Consider the following 26,834-nt stretch of genomic DNA (forward strand, 5'->3'; position numbering starts at 1 on the left):
TTTGTTTGTCATTTAAAACTGATGGGACACTTTTGCAGCGAGACTGAAATATGAAGATGCTTTTAAGTGCAACGCAAACCCGTCCTGAGGCTGTTCGTCTGTTCTGACTCGATGAGTAACATTAGCTTTTCTTAATGCATGATGCTATTAAAATAAAATTAGGTGAAAGATCAAATATGCTTGTTTTGAATAAGATTGCATTTTATATATTGCATAAATATATTTTCATATCATTCAGATCCCTTTTAATTTGAATTCAAGATTTGTTCATTTTTTGTTTTTATTTTATTTATTTATTTTATTTTTAATTTAATGTATATATAAAGTTTTTATCACTTTTATTTCAGTTGTAGTTTTAGTTATATTTATACATCAAGTTAAAAATTAGAAGTTTTGCTTTTAGTTTTAGTTTTATTTTATTTAAAGCAACACGTTTTTTAGGCTTTTAGTTTTAGTTTCAGTTAACTACAATAACCCAGATATATATTATATATTTTTATATTAAAATGCAAAAAAAATACATGATTGTTGCAAATGTACGATTATTAAGCACATTAAACTCCACATAAACAGCATTTTGATTATTCATTTTTGAATGATGAAGCATTTATGAGCTTATATTAATTAAGAGTCTGACTGCAGAATTATTATTTACTTATAATAAACTAGAGAGCAACAAGTTAAATAAAAATGGTGAATGACTTTACATTGATTGACAGCAGTTATACACTCATACACACATTAACTGTTCAGATGTGACTGATTCCCAACAGACTAAGAGACAACACAAGTGTTCACAACCTTAATGTATTTTAATCATTTTTACAGTGTGAAATAGTTGTGGAACAAACTGAGCGGGAACAGATCATGTGAAAAACAAAAACATACATCATGTGCGACGATGAGAAGATTCATAAGCCGAGAGAAAGAAACGAGAACATGATGAGCCGAAACAGGGGAAGAATAAGAGACGAATGCCAGAGAGATATCATCAGTGGATCAGAGGAGGAACGCATTATAAAAATTCAGATAAATATACAGTTATTTCATGGTTCATCATTTAACAAAACAAAACATGTCAAATCTGCAGCACTGAATCTCCTGATGTAAACTAATAAATAAAACCAACAGAAATCCTTCAAACATATATAGAAATGGCCAACGGTGACCAAACATATGGCATGAAAGAGGTATTTGTGTTCTGAATCTGAGATAATAAAGAATAGTGTGATGTGTCAGACGGAAATTAATTCACACTCAAGTGTACGTTTTCCCGTCCGGCCCGAAAGTGTCCTCGAGATTAAAGCACATCAATGAAAGTCCATTCCTTCCAGATTTATCGTCATTAATAGTGGATTATAAGAGCTAAAATGCTCTCAAGGTTTAGTTTGCAGAGACCGACTGCAACCAACAACGCTTAACACGCACATTATGAGTTCAAAATATTGATACAACAATATTGGGTAACACTTTACAGTCACATTAGTTAATGCATTAAGAACTAACAATGAGCAATACATCTTTATAGCATTTAGTAACCATAATTTTAGGTCATCAAAATGTTTATGTTCATGTTAGTTCACACTGCATTAATTCATGTTACCAAAATGACAAAATTTATTTCAATGTTTTAATTTGATTTGATATTTTATGTAAATAAATTATATTTATGCAGTAGTTATAATCCATTTATTCACGCTTTGAGCCATAAAGTCGTGTTGATATCTCAAAAAATGAGCTTTCAGTCAGATGTTGTTTTGGCCGCAGTACCGAACGCTTCCACTAGGAAATTCGTTTCCCATTAATGTTTCATTGCACTCATTTCTGACAATTTTTTTCGGGAATTATCAAAACATCCCAATTATTTATTATTCTTTTTTTTGCGTGTGTATTCACAAAACTTTTACCAAATTTCGTACCATTGCGATGAAGTAAAAAAATTCTAAAAACATAACATTAGACAAAACAATGAAGTAGACAGTAATTAGTGATTCAATCCTTATTAGCACCAGATCTCAGTGTTCATACCTGAAGATGAGCAGGTGGAGATAAACGAGTACACTGAGTCGAACAACCGTGCAACTTCACAGAACGAGGCTGACATCTTTGGTCGTTTAATTTTATTATATTTCTACGGAGACCCACACATGACATGCGTGAACATTAGTTTTAGTATATAGTATATCGTGGCCATAAATTAACACAATAAAGGAACGAATTATTAAAGTGTGCTGATATATTAGTACCGTAGGAACGGTTTAAGTAAATTTAATTTAATATTTTGTTCCCTTGTTTTATTTTAAAATAACGAGGGAACGAATTATATTGTGAGCATGATTCACTTAAAACAAGGGAATTAGTAAATATGTTTGTCCGCATGTCATGTGCAGGGCTTCGTACATTTCTGCTTACTTTTCTTAATATTTTTTTTGCAAGTGCATTCGAGACGAAGACTGAACGATGAGGTATTTCTTTCATTTGTCAAGTTTTCCTTGAGTGTTTCAGTCCACGTCGTAGTATCGCAACATTTGTCAAACCGCTATCTAAACATTGATATGTTTATATCCACTGCAAAAATATCAAGCTATTTGAAAAATGACGGCAGGTTGTGTTTAATATTTTAAAAACTAATTTCACATCACAAACTAAAAACACTGACAAAAAAATTATTTTCCTCTGTACAAGTCGACGTCAGACCACGAGCACCAGTTTAAAATTATTAAATAATATAGATATATATAACCGAACTTAAAAATACTCATTCTGTACAAAGATACAAATATAATATACAATAAATGGCTGCTGGGTAATTGTCATAATAATAATTAAAATATTAAACTCTTATACACAAATATACACTTGTGTTTTTAGATTACAGAACCTAAGACTAACTCAAACTCGAGTTTTCATACGAATAAAATCGCACGAATGGTTCGTGTTTTTCTGACAATGCAATGTCAAAAATAACGTTCTTCCTCAGCGTTTCTGTCTCGTTTTCCAGTTTCTTAAATCAAGACACATTTACTGGAGAATAACAATGATTTAGGATATCAATGTTTCAATATTTGAACTGGAACACAAGACAAAAAAAAAAAGAGGAAGAACATACTTGTTTTGCGGTGTAATTTTTAAAAATGCTCAAACCTGTGTGTGTTTTAATGAGTTCCTGTGAAATCTGCCAGTGTGGCCTAAAGATTCAGTCTGACTTTCATTATAAACAGAGAGTAAACGGCTGAGGTTTGCTGTTTCTGAACCAAGCTCAAACGGTACGAACGCAACCTTTAAAGGGGTCCTATAATGCTCCCTATTACAATATAGGTGCAAAACAGATCGTTTTTTTTATAGCATGATAGAATTGTATTTTTTGAGAGTGAGCACCGTTTTGTGTGTGGGCTCTTTAAATGCAAATGAGCTGCTGCTCCCGGTGCAGGGGGCGGAGCTTCAACAGCCCGTTGTGAGCAGAGACATATAGAGCCCTTTGATGCGAGGCGGGTTTATGTCTTATTTTAGGGTTTGTGATGTCACTAACCCGGGAGGAAGTTTGTGTAGTCCCTATCAGTCATTTGTTGTAGTCCTTAAAAAGTGATTTCACTTGCTTTAGTCCTCATTTGTAAGTCGCTTTGGACAAAGGCGTCAGCTAAATGAATAAATGTAAATGAAACATAATGAACCACCCTTTAACCGGTGATGATTCTGTGGGACAGGAGGGACACACACACATGCACGCACACACACACACACACACACAGAGCTGCTATCGTACCGGCTTCCACGGGCGTCTGAGCCACAGCGAGCCGGGACAGGGCTGGCCGTTGCACTGCTCCACATCCAGAGGTTTCTCCAGAATATCACAATTCTGCTCGCTCAATCGCTGACCGTTCGGACGCTGGCAAACCACCAGTCGAGTCCGCAAACCGCCACCACACGAGCTTGTGCACTACAGCAGAGGGAGGATATCACATTATTATTATTATTAAAAATAAATATGAAAAAATAATCTTATTATATAATAATTAATAATTTTTTTTAAATATGATTATTGTCATTATTATTACTATTATAATAAACATTATTTTTCAAAATAATTATTTTAAAATAAATTTAAATATACAGTTATAATAATAAATAAAATAATATTATTTAAAATGTATTATTGTTATTAATATTACATTACTATAATATTATCATTCAAAATAATAATTATACTATAAATACAAATTATACATATACTATTTAATACATATAATAATAATAATATAATTATAAATAATTGGAATACTAAATACAAATTCATTTAAAATAATAGTTATTAAATAAAGGAAAAATATATAAATAATAAATATAATATATCTAAATATAGTTTTATAAATATAATAATTATTATTCGTATTATTCTAGTGAATTCAATATTTCATATTTATAATTATTATTTATTTTGTCTCGTTGAGGATTATAAAATAATACACAATAGACAATAAAATAACTGTATTATAAATAACTAATAATATTTATCATTAGTACTATATTATTATACTATTATTGTTATAAAATAATACAAATAATAATAATTAAATATTGATTGAGTTGTTTATTTAAGTGTCAAATACCTTTTATGGTGCCCAGCCCTCATGGGCTTATTAAACACAACAGCTTCACACATATCACCAAAATAGCCACGTGATTTAAGACAGAATCTCCAATATAGTATAACTAAACCACAAAAATAAGTATACATACAAGTAGAGATGACATACAGGAAATCATACGGGATACAGAACACTTTGCCGTAAACACCAGGCTTTTTCTATAAATTTTGTCAAAGCAAAAACATGATTAAATAAATAATAATAACAATTATTACTTGTCTATATTTAGACTTTTTGGTAGTGAATTAATAATACTTCATATTTACAATCAATATTTATCTTGACTTTAATTAATAAAATAATTATTTAGTTACAATTATTATTATTCAAAATTAATATAAATAATTTATTTATATATATATATTATTTTTTAATTTATTTATTTATTTATTTTTTACCTCACTAGCTACTTCAGCTGGGCGGGATTTTAATTGTTAATCATATTAAGATGAAGTCAGGATCCCCTTACATGAATATGATTTAATTAGAGTTAATTTGACTCCTCATCATTATCTTCATCAGTGAGTCTCACCTCTCCCCAGACGCCGTAGTTCCAGTGAGGACAGGGTCCCGAGTTGCAGCTCTTCGATTGGTCGGGTTTGACCCTCTCATCGCAGTGATTGGTGCTTCGGCCATCAGCGTCCTGACAGACCACGACCCGTCGCTGAGATCCGCCTTCACACGTGCTGGAACACTGAACACACACACACACACACCTGTCTGAGCAATGCACCACTAAACCAAACCACAGTTTGAATGCCCATTCAACACATTTACTCTCAAAGTCACATTCATGTAACACGGAAACCCAGTGATGCGTCATTGATTGTGTACTATATTAGAGTGAATCTGTACCTGTAAATATACTGTTCATTAATAAACTCTCTTCGGCTCATTTTCTCACATCAATCCCAGCGGGAGGTCGACGTCACGTGACTTTCTGCATAAACTCATGTTCCTACAGCAATTTACCGTCTCTTTACAGCCTGCATTATCTTCATATGTTCAGACAAACAACACTAATAAAACCCTCACACTGTGAGTAACACACACACACATTCTGGATCTCATCCAGTCCCAGCATGCATCTGGGCTTTGGCAGCGGATCAAAGCAAATGGGCACATGTGCTAATGAAGTGAACTGAAGTCAGACGACACAAACTCTGGTGATGAGCTGAAACGTGAATGCAAACGAACAGGATGGACACACGCTCCTCGCGCCAGCTGTTCTGCAGGAAAACCACTGACATTAATGAGGACCGTGATGTGTGTGTTGCCCTCACCGCTCCCCACGGGCCGGTCCTCCACTGGTTCTCTGCGGGGACGTTCCAGCTGTGGCTGCCGGGGTCGGGGGGAAAGTAGGGCTGGTTGTTGGGCCAGTGGTAGGAGGATTGGCAGGGCGCTGACACACACTCCTGCTCAGTGCTGGGACGCTCGTCCGGTGCACAGAACGAATCGTCCACCTGATGGTGATGGTTCATACACACAACCCGCCGCGTGGACCGACCCACACCACACGACACCGAACACTGGGGAGCACACACACCAACCAGATTTAAAACGATGGCATGGATGATTGGATGGATGGGTGGATGTGTGTGTGTGTGTCTCACCGGTGTCCACTCTCCGTCCCTCCACTGTCCACAAGGACTGAAACACACAGTAGAGTCTGCGGGTCGAGGCAGGAGCGAACAGGACGAGTCTTCAGCAACTCCACCCTGAGCATCTCTACAGCTGACGTAACGCTCACGCCGGCCCTCGCCACACGACACGGAGCACTGAACACACACAAACACACACATTTGATACATCAGGCTTTTATAGTCTGAAAGTAAGGGGTGATGTATCTCAGAATAAACCCGAGATACAAGGTCCTCATCAGCCTGAAGGAGTTTATTATGAGAACACACACACACACACATGCACACCTGAAGGGGTTTATTCTGAGATAACAACCGGCTGGATGTACATTAACGGACACTTTCCACATCAGTAAATAATTAAGACACGAAATATTGGTCTGAGTTTGAATATTTTAGGTCTTTAGGGCTTCGCGGAGAGAGCAGTTTCAGCGGCGAGATCAAACTAGACGGACGTTTAAGAGATCCGGTATACACAGTCATAACACTGATTGCAGCATTTCAACGCATACATGACGAGATAAGAGATTAAACTGTTTTAAAATTACATTCTTATATTCCAACAGTGTACAAAACAATAGTCACAAATTGGCAGCAGCTGTGTGTGTGTGTGTGTGTTACTCACAGTCGTCCATGACCCGTATCTCCACTGTGTGTGCCGTTGACCCGGTTCTGCTGGTCTTGGTGTGTTAAACACTGATGCTGAGCGAGGACAAACCGACAACTCACAGTCCTACACACACACACACACACACGTATGTCAGATTAATATGTAATAGATTAGGTTGTTCGTTATACGTAAACTAAGTCAAAAGTTTGTAAAAAAATCCCAAGGCTGCATTTATTTGATCAAAGCTACAGTGACTACTTGTTTCTTCTGCAGAAGAAACTTATTTCAAAGACATTGACATTCATAATTATTCCCATCTTTTGCCCCGGTGTGGATGCTGTGTTTGATCACCTGACTGTCTCGAGGTCTGGCGGCCGCGTTACACTCCCTGTCGTCCAGCGTCTCACGGTACGCTCCCGACACACACCTCACCGCACGCATCTGATAGCCCTGACCACAGCTCACCGTACACTGCAAAACACCACATCACACACTCCAAGCACTGGAAAATGAACTGATCGATAAAAGTGCATCTATCCATGATAAAAGTGCATCTGTCATAATAAAAGTGCATCTATCCATTATAAAAGTGCATCTGTCATAATAAAAGTGCATCTATCCGTCATAAAAGTGCATCTGTCCATAATAAAAGTGCATCTATCATCATAAAAGTTCATCTGTCCATCATAAAAGTGCATCTATCCATCATAAAAGTGCATCTATCATAATAAAAGTGCATCTATCCATCATAAAAGTGCATCTGTCCATCATAAAAGTGCATCTGTCCATGATAAAAGTGCATCTATCCATCATAAACGTGCATCTATCATCATAAAAGTGCATCTATCCATCATAAAAGTGCATCTGTCCATCATAAAAGTGAATCTATCCATCATAAAAGTGCATCTATCATAATAAAAGTGCATATATCCATGATAAAAGTGCATCTATCCATCATAAACGTGCATCTATCATAATAAAAGTGCATCTATCCATCATAAAAGTGCATCTATCATCATAAAAGTGAATCTATCCATGATAAAAGTGCATCTATCATCATAAAAGTGCATCTATCATAATAAAAGTGCATATATCCATCATAAACGTGCATCTGTCCATGATAAAAGTGCATCTATCCATAATAAAAGTGCATCTATAATAATAAAAGTGCATCTATCCATCATAAAAGTGCATCTGTCCATGATAAAAGTGCATCTATCCATCATAAACGTGCATCTATAATAATAAAAGTGCATCTATCCATCATAAAAGTGCATCTATCATAATAAAAGTGCATCTATCCATCATAAAAGTGCATCTATCCATCATAAAAGTGCATCTATCCATCATAAAACTTCAAAAACAGAAACGGCCATTCACTGCCATTATATAGCTTGGAAGACCCAGGAATTTTTTTTATATAACTCTGATTGTATTTGTCTGAAAGAGTGTCATATACACCTAAGATGATTTGAGGGAGAGGGGCTAATTTTCATTTTGAAGTGAACTAATCTTTGATCAAACACACGCGACAGAGCGAGCTGGTGTGTTTCTCACCGGACTCCAGCCTCCGGTCTGCCAGGACGCACATTCGGGACGCTCACAGACGCCCAGCGCCGAGGGTTTGGTGTTCGGGTCACAGCGCTGCTCACGCAGCTGCTCGTCTCCCAGAATGCACTGCACCTGCCGGTGTCGCACGCCCTTCCCACACGTCGCCAGACACTGACGGGATAGAAGTAACGCTTCAATATAATATTTTTTAAAAAGCTTTTATAGGATTCATTTGTTCTTGTTCCAGAAGCGTTTCACTTGGATATACGGCACAGTAGAGGAGAAAAGACGAGCACATCATCTGTTGATGTTTGAAAAGTGTGGTAGGAGTTCTTGGTGTCAGTACCTCACTCCACGGGCTTGCGCTCCAGTCGGGACAGGGCACGTCACTGCAGGGTTCACTCACGACTCTCTGATCATCACACTCTCGCTCCGCCAGCCGCCGGCCCAGATTGTTCATACAGAACGCCTGTCTCGTCCGAACGCCTCGTCCACAGCTCCTCGAGCACTGCGAACACAATCACAACATGTTACACAGAATCAGGAGAAACACCACATGCGAATCCACAGATCCTTGTGTTAAAGTGATCCTCCAAAAATTCATGATCGCCATGAAAAAGACTATAGATTCATGTAAAATTAGGTGGAAATAACTAAAAGTAAATATAAATAGTACCTCACATTATTTGTACTTATTGTAAGTAGTATTTATTGCTATTTGTATTTGATGTAAATATCCTCTGCGATGGTAATGTGTTTTCTACTTTGTTTTTATGACTCTTAACTGTTTTTCAAGGTGTTGATTGAATTGAATGGAAACTAATGGGGGGGGGGGGGGGGCAATTTGACCCCACCACACAAGACATAACAAAATGTGTACAGCCTTTCCAAAACACATCGAACCTTCAGTCTTCAGTCTCACTTCCAGCTGTAGGTTTGTAACTAATTTGCATAATGTAAGCCTCTGGTCTTGATTGGCTAGACTGGGCCATCTGACCAATCAGAGCAGAGCAGCTCTCAGAAAGGCGGGTCTTAAAGAGACTGAATCCTTGATCGATCACTTTCAGACACAGAGAGAAAAGAGCTGATGTTGCAGTGGAGATTGAGGAAATTTGACCTTGAATGCATTTTGTAGGAGAATCGAAAACAAAAGGAGCAACATTTGAAACTGCATCGGGGCACTTTAATAAGTCAGAGTATGATCTGTGTGTCACCTGAGACCAGGCGCTGTATTGCCAGCTCTTGAGCAGACAGTCTCCGTGACAGGCCTCTCGAGTCTGTGGTTTGGGCAGGTCTGCGCAGGCACGGCTCTCCACACGCTCACTCAGACTCTTGCTCTGACTGTAGCGCATACACAACACGTCCAGCGTACGGGAGCCCGGACCACACTTACTGGAGCAGTCGCTGCGGCCCGCCACGTGCCACCTGAGGACCACAGAGAAACCTGCTCAAACGTCGTCCCACAGACATCAGTGCTTCGGGTTCTTCGCTTTTCTGTTGTGTTCACCGTTTTAGCCAAGAAACCCAAAAGGTTTATTTGCATTATTTGCATGTCACACTCTCCCAGCTAATTAGGTGCTGAGACCAATGTATCAAATCAAAAAGGTCTTCAATAATCTTATTTACAACTTCAAGAAATCATTTTTTACACTGGAAATGATGTGTGATTATATTGAATGTAAAAGCTCGATGACGATGGAGAATATTGTGATGTGATGAAACTCTCAAATTCACAGAATATGGATGCACGTTGCCATCATATTTCAAAAGGATTACACAATATTTTAGCTGAAGATGAGATGCAATTGCACTGACAATAACTGAAGGAAAATCAGGCTTAATCACCTAGAAAGAAATTAGTTATTCCAAACCAAGGTCACCTTTGTTGATCAATTCAATATCAAATCAAACATTTAAAATGAAATTGAAAAATAAATATATTTCAGTGTTTCTTTTGGTTCTACACTAGAATAAGACACGGGAGTTGCTGTGTGGATGTACCTGAGTTCGCAGTCGCTATTGCAGTTCTCTGTCGCTCCTCTGGGTCGAGGAAGATACTCGCACCTCTGATCCGAAACCACCAGGTGATCGCTCTTACGAACACACACCGCCTTCTGTCGCCGCTCACCTGCAGAACAACACACACATGTGAAGCGCAACAGACTTCTCTTTAAACTACAGAGAAACACCAGAGAGTGATGAGAAAGAGATGAGAAACACCAGAGAGAGATGAGAAACACCAGAGAGTGATGAGAAAGAGATGAGAAACACCAGAGAGCAATGAGAAAGAGATGAGAAACACCAGAGAATGATGAGAAAGAGATGAGAAACACCAGAGAGAAATGAGAAACACCAGAGAGTGATGAGAAAGAGATGAGAAACACCAGAGAGCAATGAGAAAGAGATGAGAAACACCAGAGAATGATGAGAAAGAGATGAGAAACACCAGAGAGAGATGAGAAACACCAGAGAGTGATGAGAAAGACCAGAGAGTGATGAGAAAGAGATGATAAACACCAGAGAGTGATGAGAAAGAGATGATAAACAACAGAGAGTGATGAGAAAGAGATGAGAAACACCAGAGAGAGATGAGAAAGAGATTAGAAACCCCAGATAGTGATGAGAAAGAGATTAGAAACACCAGAGAGAGAGATGAGAAACACCAGAAACACCAGAGAGTGATGAGAAACACCAGAGAGTGATGAGAAAGACCAGAGAGTGATGAGAAAGAGATGAGAAACACCAGAGAGAGATGAGAAAGAGATTAGAAACCCCAGATAGTGATGAGAAAGAGATTAGAAACACCAGAGAGAGAGATGAGAAACACCAGAAACACCAGAGAGTGATGAGAAACACCAGAGAGAGATGAGAAACACCAGAGAGTGATGAGAAAGACCAGAGAGTGATGAGAAAGAGATGATAAACACCAGAGAGAGATGAGAAAGAGATGAGAAACAACAGAGTGATGAGAAAGAGATGATAAACACCAGAGAGAGATGAGAAAGAGATGAGAAACACCAGAGATTGATGAGAAAGAGATGAGAAACACAAGAGAGTGATGAGAAAGAAATGAGAAACACCAGAGAGAGATGTAAAAGAGATGAGAAACACCAGAGAGTGATGAGAAAGAGATGAGAAACACCAGAGAGTGATGAGAAAGAGATGAGAAACACCAGAGAGTGATGAGAAAGAAATGAGAAACACCAGAGAGTGATGAGAAAGTGATGAGAAACACCACAGAGAGATGAGAAAGTGATGAGAAACACCAGAGGTAAGTATTTAAGGACAGAAAACCAAAAGTGAGTGCAGGCAATGGCCCCAGAAATAAAGCAGAACCTTGACACATGCGATTGCACTCCTGCCACGGGCCCGCCGGATCCCAGCCGAACTGCTCCCGCTGCTCCTCGATGGGAATACTGAAGGAATATCTGACGTCAGGATTATACAGGTTTCCCACACACAGAACCTGAGACGACAGGAAGATCACAAGCCTGTCAATCCAACTATAAGCTAACTTAAAATATAATAGAATAGAACACTGATCATATTATCTTACACCATTTTAAGTATTTTACCAATTATTTACATTTTTACCAAAGCAGTGTGGTTGTAATCAGACAATAACAAATTACAGTGATGCACAAGATATTTAGATGTTTTCTGCTCTCCCCACCCTCAATGAAATCTCATTGGTCTAAATCTTTGCTGTGGTTTTGTTTCCTTTCGCTGTAAAGGTCCTTGCTCAGTGAGTCCGAAATACTCGTTCGCACGTTTCAAAAGTTCCTTTCATAACTTTCGTACGTTATTAATTTTTTTGAATCAGGTTCAATTGTCTATCCGTAGAAAGCATTTTGATTGTTGTTTTGACAATTCAGAGCCACTGAATGACCAATACGAATAAACACATAGAAAACTTTTAGACTCAGTGTGCAAGGGCCTTAAGTCTTGATGCCGAATTGTGTCACAATGCACTTTTATAGTGGTTGTGTTTGGTATTTTCGACTTGCCTGCAGCACAAGCTCCTCCTCAATCCGTTGTGTGCAGTTGATCCGTTCTACTGTGGTGTTGGATCCGCTGTACTCAATCTCTGCTCCCTTAAAGCTGATTTCCCTTTTAAACATGGACACCACAAAGTTCCCGTTGAGGAGAAAGTTGGACTGACTGTCAGACAGAGCTGTAGATCAGAGGACAAAAAGGACTGACGGGTGTGTTTCCAAAAACCATCGTTAGCCAACTATGGTCGCAAGTTCCATCGTTATCAGCAGTTCAACGAGTCGGTGTTTCCCAAAACCATCGTTCCAACGAACATTCACAAACAGCATTGCAGAGGAGTGTGTTTGAGCGACAGATCTCAAGCTGCGGTTTGAAGCAGTTTCTGTTTTCATGACGTGGACGCAATAAATCCTTGAGACAAATAAGCAATCGGACATTTAGTGCAATCTGTATCTTTTATTTAGAATACATTCAAATTTCATTTATGTCTTTTAATTTGTCAAGAAATTTAAATTGTTTTTGAAGAGTGAGCATGTGTGTGTCCTCCATCTTAAAAAACGCAGTTGAACGACCAATTTATGACAATATGGTTTCGGGAAACAGTCGTGACTCGCTAATGGATTTCTCCATTGATGCATCGTATGACTGTAGAGAAGCAATGAGTTATGGCAGTGTGCGAGAAACACACACTAGTTCAGATGTCATTTGGTTTTCTGTTTTTCTGAATGTATTTGAGTGTGTGTTCTTGATTGAAGAACCATGCAAATATCCTAGCAAGTGAATATGGAAATCCTTCAGAATGTCTAGCATATATCAGAGGACCATAATATTATCATCTGATATCATCACTGTAACACTAGTGTAATCGGGTCTGATAATGTATGAACTGAACTCACCGAGGTAGTTATCATCTTCTGGTGATCCTGAGTAGCTGACCTGCTTTATATCTATGTTGGTCGCACCAGCAGGAATCTGAACCACAACGTTATAACCTAAAATAAGAGAGTGATGAGACCAAGTTGAGAAACGCCAGATAGCAATGAGAGACGAGATGATAAACACCAAAGAGAGATGAGAAAGAGATGAAAAACACCAGAGAGCGATGAGAAAGAGGTGAGAAACACCAGAGAGCGATGAGAAAGAGATGAGAAACACCAGAGAGGGTTGGAAAAGAGATGAGAAACATCAGAGGGTGATGAGAAAGAGATGAGAAACACCAGAGAGCGATGAGAAAGAGATGAGAAACACCAGAGAGGGTTGGAAAAGAGATGAGAAACATCAGAGAGTGATGAGAAAGAGATGAGAAACACCAGAGAGTGATAAGAGATGAAAAACATCAGAGAGTGACGAGAAAGAGGTGAGAAACACCAGAGAGAGACGAGAAAGAGATGAGAAACACCAGAGAGGGTTGGAAAAGAGATGAGAAACATCAGAGAGTGATGAGAAAGAGATGAGAAACACCAGAGAGCGATGAGAAAGAGGTGAGAAACACCAGAGAGAGACGAGAAAGAGATGAGAAACACCAGAGAGTGATGAGAAAGAGATGAGAAACACCAGAGAGTGATAAGAAAGAGATGAGAAACACCAGAGAGTGATGAGAAAGAGATGAGAAACACCAGAGAGTGATAAGAAAGAGATGAAAAACATCAGAGAGTGACGAGAAAGAGGTGAGAAACACCAGAGAGAGACGAGAAAGAGATGAGAAACACCAGAGAGTGACGAGAAACAAATGAGAAACACCAGAGAGTGACGAGAAACAAATGAGAAACACCAGAGAGTGACGAGAAACAAATGAGAAACACCAGAGAGGGTTGAGAAAGAGGTGAGAAACACCAGAGACTGACGAGAAACAAATAAGAAACACCAGAGAGCGATGAGAAAGAGATGAGAAACATCAGAGAGTGACGAGAAAGAGATGATATAGACTACAGAGTGATGAGAAAGAGATGATATAGACTACAGAGTGATGAGAAAGAGATGATATAGACTACAGAGTGATGAGAAAGAGATGAGAAACACCATAGAGAGATGAGAAAGAGATGAGAAACACCAGACTGATATTCTCACCATATTGTGCGTTGTTGAAGGTTCCAGCGATTGTCTTACATGATGAGTTGTCTCCTCCACAGACACCACACTTATCATTTCTTGCCTTTGAGTTCAAAATGTGGTCACAACCTGCTTGCTAAGATACACACAAACACCCACACACACGCACGCACATGCACAAACCTTATTAATATCATGGTATATTAATAAACTAATAATGCAACACCATGATATCAAAGTATTAGCATTTTTTCTATGTTGTTTCATACCCGACAGAGGCCTTGTACACAGATGTCATATGTGTCTGGTCCACACGGTGTTCCATCAACGACTCGATCCCTCAGCTGATAGTATGCTATCGTCCCCGTGACACGACAGAAAAGTTTACAGCGATCTTTCATCAGAACTGAGAAACAAGAGAGATAAGTAAGAGACGTGAAACAACTTAGATATTTTAGTATTATAAATGAGTTTTTAAAAAAGAAATTAATGAATTTATTTAACAAGTATGCATTAAATAGATGAGAAAGAGATGAGAAACACCAGAGAGAAATGAGAAAGAGATGAGAAACACCAGAGAAAGACGGGAATAAGATGAGAAACACCAGAGAGTGATGAGAAAGAGATGAGAAACACCAGAGAGAGATGAGAAAGAGATGATAAACACCAGAGAAAGATGGGAATAAGATGAGAAACACCAGAGAGTGATGAGAAAGAGATGAGAAACACCAGAGAGAGATGAGAAAGAGATTACAAACACCAGAGAAAGATGAAAAAAAGATGAGAAACACCAGAGAGAAATGAGAAAAAGATTACAAACACCAGAGAAAGATGGGAATAAGATGAGAAACCCCAGAGAGTGGTGAGAAAGAGATGAGAAAATACAGAGAGAAATGAAAAAGAGATTAGAATCCCCAGACATTAATTAGAAAGAGATGAGAAACCCCAGAGAGAGATGAGAAAGAGATGAGAAACATCAGACATTAATGAGAAAGAGATGAGAAACCCCAGAGAGAGATGAGAAAGAGATGAGAAACATCAGACATTAATGAGAAAGAGATTAGAAACCCCAGAGAGAGATGAGAAAGAGATGAGAAACCCCAGAGAGAGATGAGAAACACCAGAGAGAGATGAGAAACACCAGAGAGAGATGAGAAACATCAAACATTAATGAGAAAGAGATGAAAAACACCAGAGAGAGATGAGAACGAGATGAGAAACACTAGACATTAATAAGAAAGAGATGATGAACACCAGAGAGAAATGAGAAAGAGACGAGAAACACCAAAGAGTGACGAGAAACAGAAGAGAAGGTGAAAAAAAGACATGAGAAGCACTAGAGAGAGACGTGAGAAACATCAGAAATACAGTATATGTTCGTAATAGTTTTATTCAGCAATGTTGCATCAAATTGATAAAAAGTGACATTAAAGACATTAATAATGTTACAATTTTTTTAAACAAATGCTGTTCTTTTTATTCATCAAAGAGTTCTGAAAAATAATATCTATCCCAAAAATGTGAAACAGCTAACACTACCACATCGCTGATTGACTTGCATTTTTAGTTATTTAGATTACTTAGTCCTTTGGTAAAACTGCTGTACATGAAAACAGTTGAGCTCTGAATGTTAGTATCTTTAGGACACTCTCTCTCTCTGCCCTCCAAAAACATGTCAGAACATCAGAGAGTGTTTCTGATTGGCTAATGAAGTGTGGCATGTTCGTTCTGAAGTGTTTTTCTTTGACAGAGACTAATGTGATTTTTCTATTTCATCTGTCAGAGAGTAACTGTAGAGCATTCACTCCAGATAAAAGCATCTGCCAACTGTATGAATGCAGTCGAGACACTGAATGTGAGCTATTGATCAGTGTTTGTCGATCTCAGCAGATTTGAATTGTGAAGCACCGCTGTAGGGCCTGATTATGAAAGTGTGTGTTTGAGTGTGTGTTCTGTCAGGTCAGAGGTCAAACACACTCACTGCCGCTGTACTTCGGCACCCAGCGGACGGTTGGCGGGAGTCCGTTGATGTTGAAGTGTTTCCCGTCGAACTGCGCGCACTGCTCTTCCCTGAAGTCCCTCGGGCCCCGGGGACACGGATCCGTCTGACACGAGCGGAACCTCATCCTGCGGCCCACACAGAAACGCCCTCCGTTCCTCGGCCTGTGTGCGAGAGTGTGTTAGAGAGAATGTGATCACAAAAACGCCATACTTTCCTTGGCCTGAGGACGACATAGAGTGTGTGTGTGCTCACTCAGGTTTATTGCAGTCTCTGGTTGTGCTGCGAGTCCCTCCTCCACAGGTTCTGGAACACACACTGTACGGCCCCCAGGGGCCCCACTCACCATGAACCGGCTTCATGTCCATCTCCTTATTCACACACATGCCGTGCCTGCAGTGCTGCAAATAGACACACACACACACACTGGATCATGTATATCTGACAGTACAAGCTCTCGTGACTCGTCTGTGTTTGCTGTCATCGGGGTAAACGTCCAGTTTCACGCAGTAACCGAATATCTCGGTCGAGCTGGAATGCAGGACAGGCTGGCGTCGGTCTCGCTGCGTTACGCTGGCCGTCGCTGGCTCACACACACACACACACACACAGAGCTGCTGCTGCTCGATAAGGAAACCCAAGCGGATAGATAAGAGCGACAGAACTCATTACAGTCTCTCTCTCTTATGATATTCACATCGAAAACATCTTTTCTTTCAAACCTCTTATTGCATTTCTTGACTCGTTCATCACTTTTTTTAGTGATGATATCAGATGATGATACTGTAGTACTTTATACCATGGTATTGTTTCATGTGCTTACACACACTACCAGTCAAAAGATTTTTAATGCTTTTAAAAGAAGTCTCTTCTGCTCACCAAGGCTGCGTTTATTTGATTAAAATTATTAAAAAAAACAGAAATATTCTGAAATATTATTGTAACGTAAATCAGCAGTTTTCTATGTGAATATATAGTAATGTGTAATTTATTCTTGTGATCAAAGCCGGATTTTCAGCATCATTACTCCAGTCTTCAGTGTCACATGATCCTGCAGAAATCCCTCTAATATGAGGATCTGATGCTCAAGAAACATTTATGATTATTAATAGTGTTGACAGTTATTTACATTTTTATTTCAGGATTCTTTGATGAATAGAATGTTTTATATATTTACTATATTTTCACATAGAAAAAATCGATTTTAAAACATAATAATATTTAATAACATTATTGTTTTGTATTTTTAATCAAATAAACACAGCATTGGTGAGCAGAAGAGACTTATTTTTAAAAACATTACAAATCTTACTGATTCCAAACTTGAACGGCAGTGTACAGTATATACATAAGTTCAGATTTACCATGGTACTATGATGACACATTTTGTGCCAGAAACATGATTGTAACATGGTAGTTTTTGAGGAAACTGAGGCGTCTCTCCTCAGCAACCCAATCTCCCTCTACAGGAAACAGTTATCCGGGAGAATACAGGAGTCCGGGAGACAAGCGTGAGATCCGGTGTCGCTCCTCATGACTGCTTCATTCATAACTCTGTGTGTGATATAAATCTCTAACTACAGGGCTTCTCTTTCACCTGATAACATTAAAACGTTACACAACAGCGTTCTGCTGGTATTTACAATTACAGTCATTACACAGTGAAGAGAGTTCGCTCAGAGATCCAGAGCCGAGACTCTGCTCACGAACACCGTTCCCGCGCATGAGGTGCTCGGGTCACCCTGAAGCTGGGAACGCCATACACCTCGCTCAGTAGTTTGTGTGTGTGCGTGTGCATATCACAGGTCTGGTGTGCTTTTGATTTTGTCTGACGTGATGTTACTGAGAACGAGCTAAATATGGACCGAACTGCTTCACCGCATCACACACCAGTGTTTTACACTCCAGGCCACAGATAAACACACGCAAATGCTTCTCTGGAGCAACATCACAAAAAACACATTCACACTCGACACAGACACACTGCATCTCGACACACTGCAACTCGACACACTGCAACTCGACACACTGCATCTCGACACACTGCATCTCGACACACTGCAACTCGACACACTGCATCTCGACACACTGCATCTCGACACACTGCAACTCGACTGCATCTCGACACACTGCAACTCGACACACGGCAAATCGACACACTGCATCTCGACACACTGCAACTCGACACACTGCATCTCGACACACTGCATCTCGACACACTGCAACTCGACACACTGCATCTCGACACACTGCAACTCGACACACTGCATCTCGACACACTGCAACTCGACACACTGCAACTCGACACACTGCAACTCGACTGCATCTCGACACAGAGGTGCAGTCGCACACTGCAACTCGACACACTGCATCTCGACACACTGCAACTCGACACACTGCATCTCGACACACTGCAACTCGACACACTGCATCTTGACACACTGCAACTCGACACACTGCAACTCAACACACTGCAACTCAACACACTGCATCTCGACACACTGCAACTCGACACACTGCATCTCGACACACTGCAACTCGACACACTGCATCTTGACACACTGCATCTCGACACACTGCAACTCGACACACTGCAACTCGACACACTGCATCTTGACACACTGCATCTCGACACACTGCAACTCGACACACTGCATCTTGACACACTGCAACTCGACACACTGCAACTCGACACACTGCAACTCAACACACTGCAACTCGACACACTGCAACTCGACACACTGCATCTCGACACACTGCAACTCGACACACTGCAACTCGACACACTGCAACTCAACACACTGCAACTCGACACACTGCATCTCGACACAGAGGTGCAGTCGCACACTGCATCTCGACACACTGCATCTCGACACACTGCAACTCGACACACTGCAACTCGACACACTGCATCTCGACACACTGCATCTCGACACACTGCAACTCGACACACTGCAACTCGACACACTGCAACTCGACACACTGCAACTCGACACACTGCAACTCGACACACTGCATCTCGACACACTGCAACTCGACACACTGCAACTCGACACACTGCATCTCGACACACTGCAACTCGACTGCATCTCGACACACTGCAACTCGACACACTGCAACTCGACACACTGCATCTTGACACACTGCAACTCGACACACTGCATCTCGACACACTGCATCTCGACACACTGCAACTCGACACACTGCAACTCGACACACTGCAACTCAACACACTGCAACTCGACACACTGCAACTCGACACACTGCATCTCGACACACTGCTGATATGGAGAATGAGGACACATATACATAATCATTGGCTCACCGATCCAACGAGTAAGTGTGTGTGTGTTTGTTAGATGATTGTAAATGCTGGTATTGTAGAATAGACTCGGACCACCGGGAGACCTGAGAGCTGTCAGAGGCTGAAGCGTGTGTGTGTGTGTGTGTGTCAGTGAGTGTGTGAGTGAGTGTGTGTGTTAGATTGTAAATGCTGGGATTGTAGAATAGACCCGGACCACCGGGAGACCCGAGAGCCGTCAGACGCTGAAGCGTGTGTGTGTGTGTGTGAGTGAGTGAGTAAGTGAATGAGTGAGCGAGTGAGTGAGTGTATGTGCGTGTGTGTGTGTGCATGTGTGTGTGTGGTAGATGATTGTAAATGCTGGTATTGTAGAATAGACCCGGACCACCGGGAGACCCGTAAGAGTCTGAAGCTTTAAAGGCATTCACTCCCGCTGCCATCTTCATGTTTACAGGCTCTTTGTTAAGTTGAAAAGGTGCTGTGGGAGAGAGAGGCTTGAAAGAGGCTCACAAGAGGAAGAGAAAGAAGGAGGGGTAAAACTGAGCACACACACACACACACACACACTTGCCATATGTATGAGCTGTTTGTTCTGCCAATAGAAGCATCTGGGCCCGTCGTGACCTTCAATTAGACTCTTGAAGGTGTGGAAACAGCCTGAGGTGTGTGTGTGTGTGTGAGAGAGAGAGAGAGAGAGAGAGAGAGAGAGAGAGAGACATGCTGAGGTGCATGTGAGCTTGTCAAGATTTGCTTTTAATTGAGAATGCAGTGAGATATTTGAAGGTCGTGTGAGAAAAACCAGCACATCTGCTGCCAACACATGTTTTCAATTTGTGACTTTCACACACACACACACACACACACACACACACATACACACCTTTTGAATGGTCAAATTTAGGTAATAAGGCATATCTAATGTAATTGAAATCATGATGAAAAATTTATGGGGCCAAAAAAACAAAAGAAAAATGATGCCCATTGTGGGCGTTGTGGGAATGTCAGCTCTACAGAAACAGAAGCGTCAGAAGTGTGTTCTTCTGTGGTGTGTTTACCGTGCCCTGTAATCGTGAACACACACCATCAGTGGAGAAACACCACAGGAAGAACACCTCTCTGTTTGTCCTCTCATTTACACACACTGGTCTCTGAAACACATTATCTCACCTCTCCGTTCGTCTTCTCATTTACACACTCGTTTCTGAAACACATCATCTAACACACAGAACTCTCACAGCTCTGGGTTAAAGGTCAAGCACTCGCACATGATTCTCATCAAACTCACTCTATTGATTTCCCTAGTTCATGTTCCTGGTCTCACGGAGTCTCACTAATGTCACAACTTTCTTTGCGTCTACTGGATGGATCAATGGATAATGGATGGATGATGGATGGATATGTATATGGATGGATAAAACGATGGATAATGGATGGATGGATGTTGCATGGAAGGATGTTGGATAGATAGATGGACAGAATGATTGATGAGTGTATGGATGGATGGATGGATGATGGATGGGCAGATGGATGGATGGATGTTGGATGGATGGATGATGGATAGAAGGATGGACAGATGGATTGATGGATGGACAGATGGATGGATGAGTTTTTTTTGGATGGACGGATGATGGATGATGTATAGATGAATGACAGATGGATGGAACAAATGACAGAACGATTGATGGACGGATGGATGGATGGAACGATTGAATGATGGACAGATGGATGGATTGATGGATGGAAGGATGATGATAGAAGGATGGATGATGGATAGATGGATGGACAAATGGATGGAACAAAGGACAGAACAACTGATGATGGATGGATGGAATGATTGATTGATTGATGGACAGATGGATGGAACAACTGATTGATGACAGATGGATGGATGGATGGATGGATGGATGGATGGATGGATGGATGATGGATAGATGGATGGACAGGTGGATGGGACAAAGGACAGAACAATTGATGGACAGATGGATGGAACGAAGGACAGAACAATGGATGGATGGAGCGATTGATAGACAGATGGATGGATGAATGAATGAATCGATAGAACGATGAATGGATGGACAGAAATATCATGCATCAGAATCATACAAGTATGTGATTACAAACACTTCTAGATTTCATGTCAAGCTTTTTTTTGTGTCAGAAGTGATATCTCAGTGTCGCCACAAGAGGTGCATCATCATCAACATCATCATAATCATCTTCATCATCATCTTCATCTTCAACATCATCATCAGCATTCTTCTTCTGTGGTCAGTTTCATTTTCAGAGCAACTATTGCCACAACACAACAACAGTTTACAGAGACGTTTGCGAAGCACGTTAGTTCAAATAGTTTAAACTGTTGACAAGTTTATAGCTAACGGAATAATAATATAAGTTTTGTTTAATGGCAGATATTTGAATAAGTTTGTCACCCTCTTGAATACACACCTGAAGGATGAACATTTGCATATGCACACTAAGGATAATTCCTATGCCAGAGCCGATGATGTGCGTTCCTGACTGTTGGTGTGTGACATGTGAACTGAACAGCTGATGTACTGAAGTCAATCCCTTTAGATCTTAATGACAGACTACAACCCACAGAACAGGAGGCGCACACGTACACTACACACACACACACACCGTCACTGACCGAAAAAACACACTTTTATCCTCAAAACATGTAGAAGCGCACAGATGTCACACCACAAACCACATGTTGAGGATTGTATGACATCATCCTCGGAGAATCCTTCAAAATAAACCAACAACACATCACCTTCTATATATGCTTTTTAGTTTTTAATAAACACTTCTAAAGTATAACATCTATCATCTATGTCTTTCTGAAGCATGATTTCTTATCATTTACTTTAAGAAAATTGCATCCTATATTTTCCCTTTAATGATGCATTTAGAGCATAAAAACTGTATTATCACACACTAAGTAAATAAAAACAATTTGAATAACTAAAAAGTAATTGCATCTTAATAAATACATTAATCGAACCAGATAGTAACTGACTAATTAATACTTATAAATCAGTGTATAACGGATTATGAGCACATGCGGATTGAAAAAGCAAATGCATGACTTATAATTTATAAAAATAATATAAAATAGTAATACTTATAAATAAGCATAGTTGGAGCTTTAATTCATAATTAGCAAGCTCTTCATAGAAGGTGTTATACTACAACGCTTCACTAACCTGTTCTTAATCGACTTGCCTGGTTAAATAAATGTGAAACAAAATACGCAAGCCATTCGACAAGCGACAATCAGCACGATCGCACCTTCACCTCGATTACTTGGCAACCGCGCCAACAACTCAATGGTGAAAATCAGATCCTGGGCCGCCGATACTGGACGTCTCGCTGGAAACACGTGCAGATTAGCAGGAGAAGTGACAAGTGATCCACACGGAGGAAGAACGATCCCAGAACTAGCTGCCAGGAACCCCAGCCAACCCGAAGAGCCGCGCCAACAAACCCTGCGAACGCCAGACGTTTACAAGACTCCAGTCTCCTTCTCTAACTGCCGAGACGAGGAAAGGTGGAAGGTTGTGCTGAGCCCAGGCCGGTTACACACACAATAGTGTCTATTGTACACTACACTTATTGGAAGAGGAACCGAATACAAGCACAATTATGATTTGACTTTTACATTTACAAGCGTCTTTATGGGGATACTTCCATTGATAAACCAGCTAGCTCCCAGTTTAATGCGTAGTCGCCATACTGCTAACTTAACTTTCCCTGCTGAAAACATCAGTTTAGACAACTCAATTAAAAAACAAGTCCGAGGTTCGTTAGTTAAGCAAGTTAAAAAGCCTTATTACACGGCTCTGTGGAATACTTGATTCTGATTGGCCAATCGTGCGATATTCCCAGATAACAGCCGCTAAAAACAGAAACATAGGCTCAGTATTTCGTGTCTCATTATGTACTTGTGTATATCATTGCGTACATTATGTGGCAAATATCTGTGTAATAAGCGGGATAATGTACATCCAGTCGGTTGTTATCTCAGAATAAACCCCTTCAGGTGTGCGTGTGTGTTCAGGCTGATGAAGACCTGATCCTGATCACTCAGTCGGGTTTATTCTGGCTGGATGTGCATTATCTCTTATTGGGAACTCTGGATCTAAAGCAAATTCTCCAACGCCTTCATTTATAACCGTTGCGTCGAACAAAACAGGCCATTTGTCATTTATAAAAACAGATGAAGGAAAACCACTTTAATATTCATTATGAGTCCTAATCATAAATACTATGCATGTTCACAACAACAGTTTAAATAAATGAAAGAATGATTTCTGATCTGATTCATTTAGACTAAACATGCCATTCTCATTAATAGAGTTAAAGGAGTAGTTCACTTTTAAAAAAAAAACTTTTGCTGATAATTTTCTTACCCCCATCCATGTCATCCAAGATGTCCATGTCTTTTTTTCTTCAGTTGAAAAGAAATTAAGGTTTTTCGATGAAAACATTCCAGGATGTTCTCCATATAATGGACTTGAGTGGGAACCAAACAGTTCAATGTCCAAAAGACAGTTTCAGTGCAAATTGTTCAAAGGGCTTTAAACGATTCCAGACGATGAATAAGGGTCGAAACGATCGCTCATTAAAAAAAAAAAAGGTTTAAGTTTTATAAGCTCAAATGTCGCCTTGCTCTGTTCTGTGATGCGCGTTCGTGACTCTCCTGTTTATCAAAATGAACGAATCTTTTCCAGAGTCAACTCGTTCATTTGTTCGTTGAATAAACCAACGAAAAAAGTTTCGTTCGTTTTGATAAACGAGTTCGAACAGGAGAGTCACAAACTGCAAAGTAAAACGAAGCGTCGTAAGCTCATATATGGTTCAATCTTCCGCTGACTGGGGTTATCAATGCAGGTTATGGCGTACGCACGGTTTTGAATATTATTTGGCTTTTGGGCTCACATACATTTTTAGTAAGGATCCTACACACAGTTTTATTAATGAGACCCCCTGATGTTTACAAGACAGTGTTTTTCTTTAACCGGGGTCAGATTAAATACACTGTTAGATGCACAATAGTGTCTACTGTACCTGAAACAAATACAAGCACTTTATTTACAAGCACATTTACTGGCCATTCTGCACCTATAAATGGACTCCATTAACCAGCCAGTTTAACACAGTCTCCACCAGCTCTCAACTAACTTTACCTAAAGGTTGAGTTTTGCAAAAACTCAAGTTAAGACGCCTGATTGGGATGCCAGGATCTAAACACAAAACCATGTTGGTGGTCTTCTCAACAGGGTCTTCACACCCCCCCCCCCCCCCCCCCAGTTCTCGTGCTTTTGAAAGCCTTCGGGAGCACGTATTCATGCCGGCTGGGCTCTTCAAAGGAGCCTCTGGATGGCAGGCCGCTCTCCCTGGAGATGACAGGAGCCGGATTGACTGCGAAGGGAGGGAGGGAGGTGTCGGTATTTATAGATGGCAAGTGATGGGACGCCCTCGTTAGCACAGGGCTCACTGAGCCGGATGACAGACAGGCCGCTGGGGTCATGTGACCACATTACTCACTCCAGTGCCCTGCGAGACAGAGGATGAACGAGAGGGAAACTGTAGGAGAGGGAATCAAGGACAGAGAGAGGCCGAGGGCCGAGGGGGGAAAGTTTAGGGGACCACAAAGAATCAAAGCAATTATGGGTCCATCACGTCGCTCTTCTGCAGCTCTGGTAGAACTCGTGCATTTCCCGAGTACCATTTATGTACACAGTGGTCCATTTACCAGCTTAAACGGGATCAAACGGACGATGTTTGGAGATAAATGAGAGAGAAGAGAGACAGAGAAAGATATTTTGAACAAGCCTTCGTGAGGACCTTCCCACATTAAAGAGCTCGAGACAGGCAGGTGAGCCGAGACCGAGAGGCACTTTTCTTTCAACTTCTGCCACTTCAAACGGCCCCATGAGGAGGTGACACCAGGCACTCAGCACCACAAACAAAGGTGCAGGGGCCACGAGGGGTAGGAGCCCGACAAAAAAGACCCTTTGTGTCCCTGTTTTTGTAAAGAGTCACGCAGTAACTATTCCGCTTGGCATGAAATATAACAACACTCCTAAACTGGTGGGTCGTGATTCAGCTCTCAATCAGCAAATTATATAACATTCGAACTCAGACAGGAAAGTGCTGTATATTAAAAGGCGCAGTAAGATTCACTTCCTATCTATTCTGTTGAAAAGCCATGCAACTGATCAGAAGTTTGGCTCAAATTCATCTGTCACTTGGTAGAAGCTTGTCAAATTAAACAGATGTCAACATGCACTGGTTTACCATGTATAAATGTCCAGTTTTAGGAAATGTGACCAAGGTGGCATTAACTATGAGATGAAATAAGGATATTATTATTGGTATTAATATTACTATTGGTAGACTAGAGTATGCAACCAACATAATATAAACATTTTTTAAATGAAAATATTAATAACATATAATTTATGTTATTGTGACATAAATGTCTAAATAATATATAAATAATTGGGCTGTGCAAAAAATAAAATAAAAGTCTGTGTTTACATAATATATTTGTGTGTGCTGTATATAATTATTTTGTATATATAAATACCTATGCATGCATGTATATATTTAAGAATTATTTGCGCTTAAATTCTGTATATGTATATAAATACATAATCTATATTATATAAATATAAATATTTTATATTATATACGAATAACACATTTTCTTAAATATATACATGCATGTGTGTGTATTTATATATACAAAATAATTATATACAGCACACACAAATATATTATGTAAACACAGACTTTTATTTTGGATGCAATTATCCGCAATTAATTTTTGCACAGACCTAATAAATAATATATTATTTCAGTTATATATTATTTAATATATTAAATAAAGTAATAAAATATAAACAACAATGAAAAACCTGCCATGAAATGTTCTGTTCCAACACCGAATCAAACTGATTATTAGACAAAAATAGCATTATTGTTTACTTTTGTATGATACGCAAATTTGGCTCTAATTTTGAATTGCCAT

At 39.9% G+C, this 26,834-nt stretch overlaps 1 protein-coding gene across 2 annotated transcripts in view; it reads right to left on the reverse strand.

Annotated features, from left to right (window-relative positions):
* Positions 1-26,834, reverse strand: part of LOC120460377 (A disintegrin and metalloproteinase with thrombospondin motifs 20) — an 81,915-nt gene that overhangs the window by 17,887 nt on the left and 37,194 nt on the right. For both annotated transcript variants that reach the window (XM_039648121.2, XM_089127422.1), the window contains 17 exons: positions 16,744-16,889; positions 16,471-16,652; positions 14,759-14,895; positions 14,508-14,625; positions 13,337-13,432; positions 12,455-12,621; positions 11,784-11,913; positions 10,449-10,575; positions 9,662-9,872; positions 8,794-8,955; positions 8,454-8,618; positions 7,248-7,367; positions 6,912-7,019; positions 6,260-6,424; positions 5,930-6,175; positions 5,179-5,340; positions 3,764-3,937 (listed from right to left, as the gene is read on the reverse strand). In XM_039648121.2, coding sequence (XP_039504055.2) covers positions 3,764-3,937; positions 5,179-5,340; positions 5,930-6,175; positions 6,260-6,424; positions 6,912-7,019; positions 7,248-7,367; positions 8,454-8,618; positions 8,794-8,955; positions 9,662-9,872; positions 10,449-10,575; positions 11,784-11,913; positions 12,455-12,621; positions 13,337-13,432; positions 14,508-14,625; positions 14,759-14,895; positions 16,471-16,652; positions 16,744-16,889 — 2,616 coding nt within the window. The remainder of the gene's footprint in view (positions 1-3,763; positions 3,938-5,178; positions 5,341-5,929; positions 6,176-6,259; positions 6,425-6,911; positions 7,020-7,247; positions 7,368-8,453; positions 8,619-8,793; positions 8,956-9,661; positions 9,873-10,448; positions 10,576-11,783; positions 11,914-12,454; positions 12,622-13,336; positions 13,433-14,507; positions 14,626-14,758; positions 14,896-16,470; positions 16,653-16,743; positions 16,890-26,834) is intronic.

The sequence above is a fragment of the Pimephales promelas genome, chromosome 25 (genome assembly GCF_988280905.1).
Source record: "Pimephales promelas chromosome 25, fPimPro1.hap1.1, whole genome shotgun sequence".
NCBI lineage: Eukaryota > Metazoa > Chordata > Actinopteri > Cypriniformes > Leuciscidae > Pimephales > Pimephales promelas.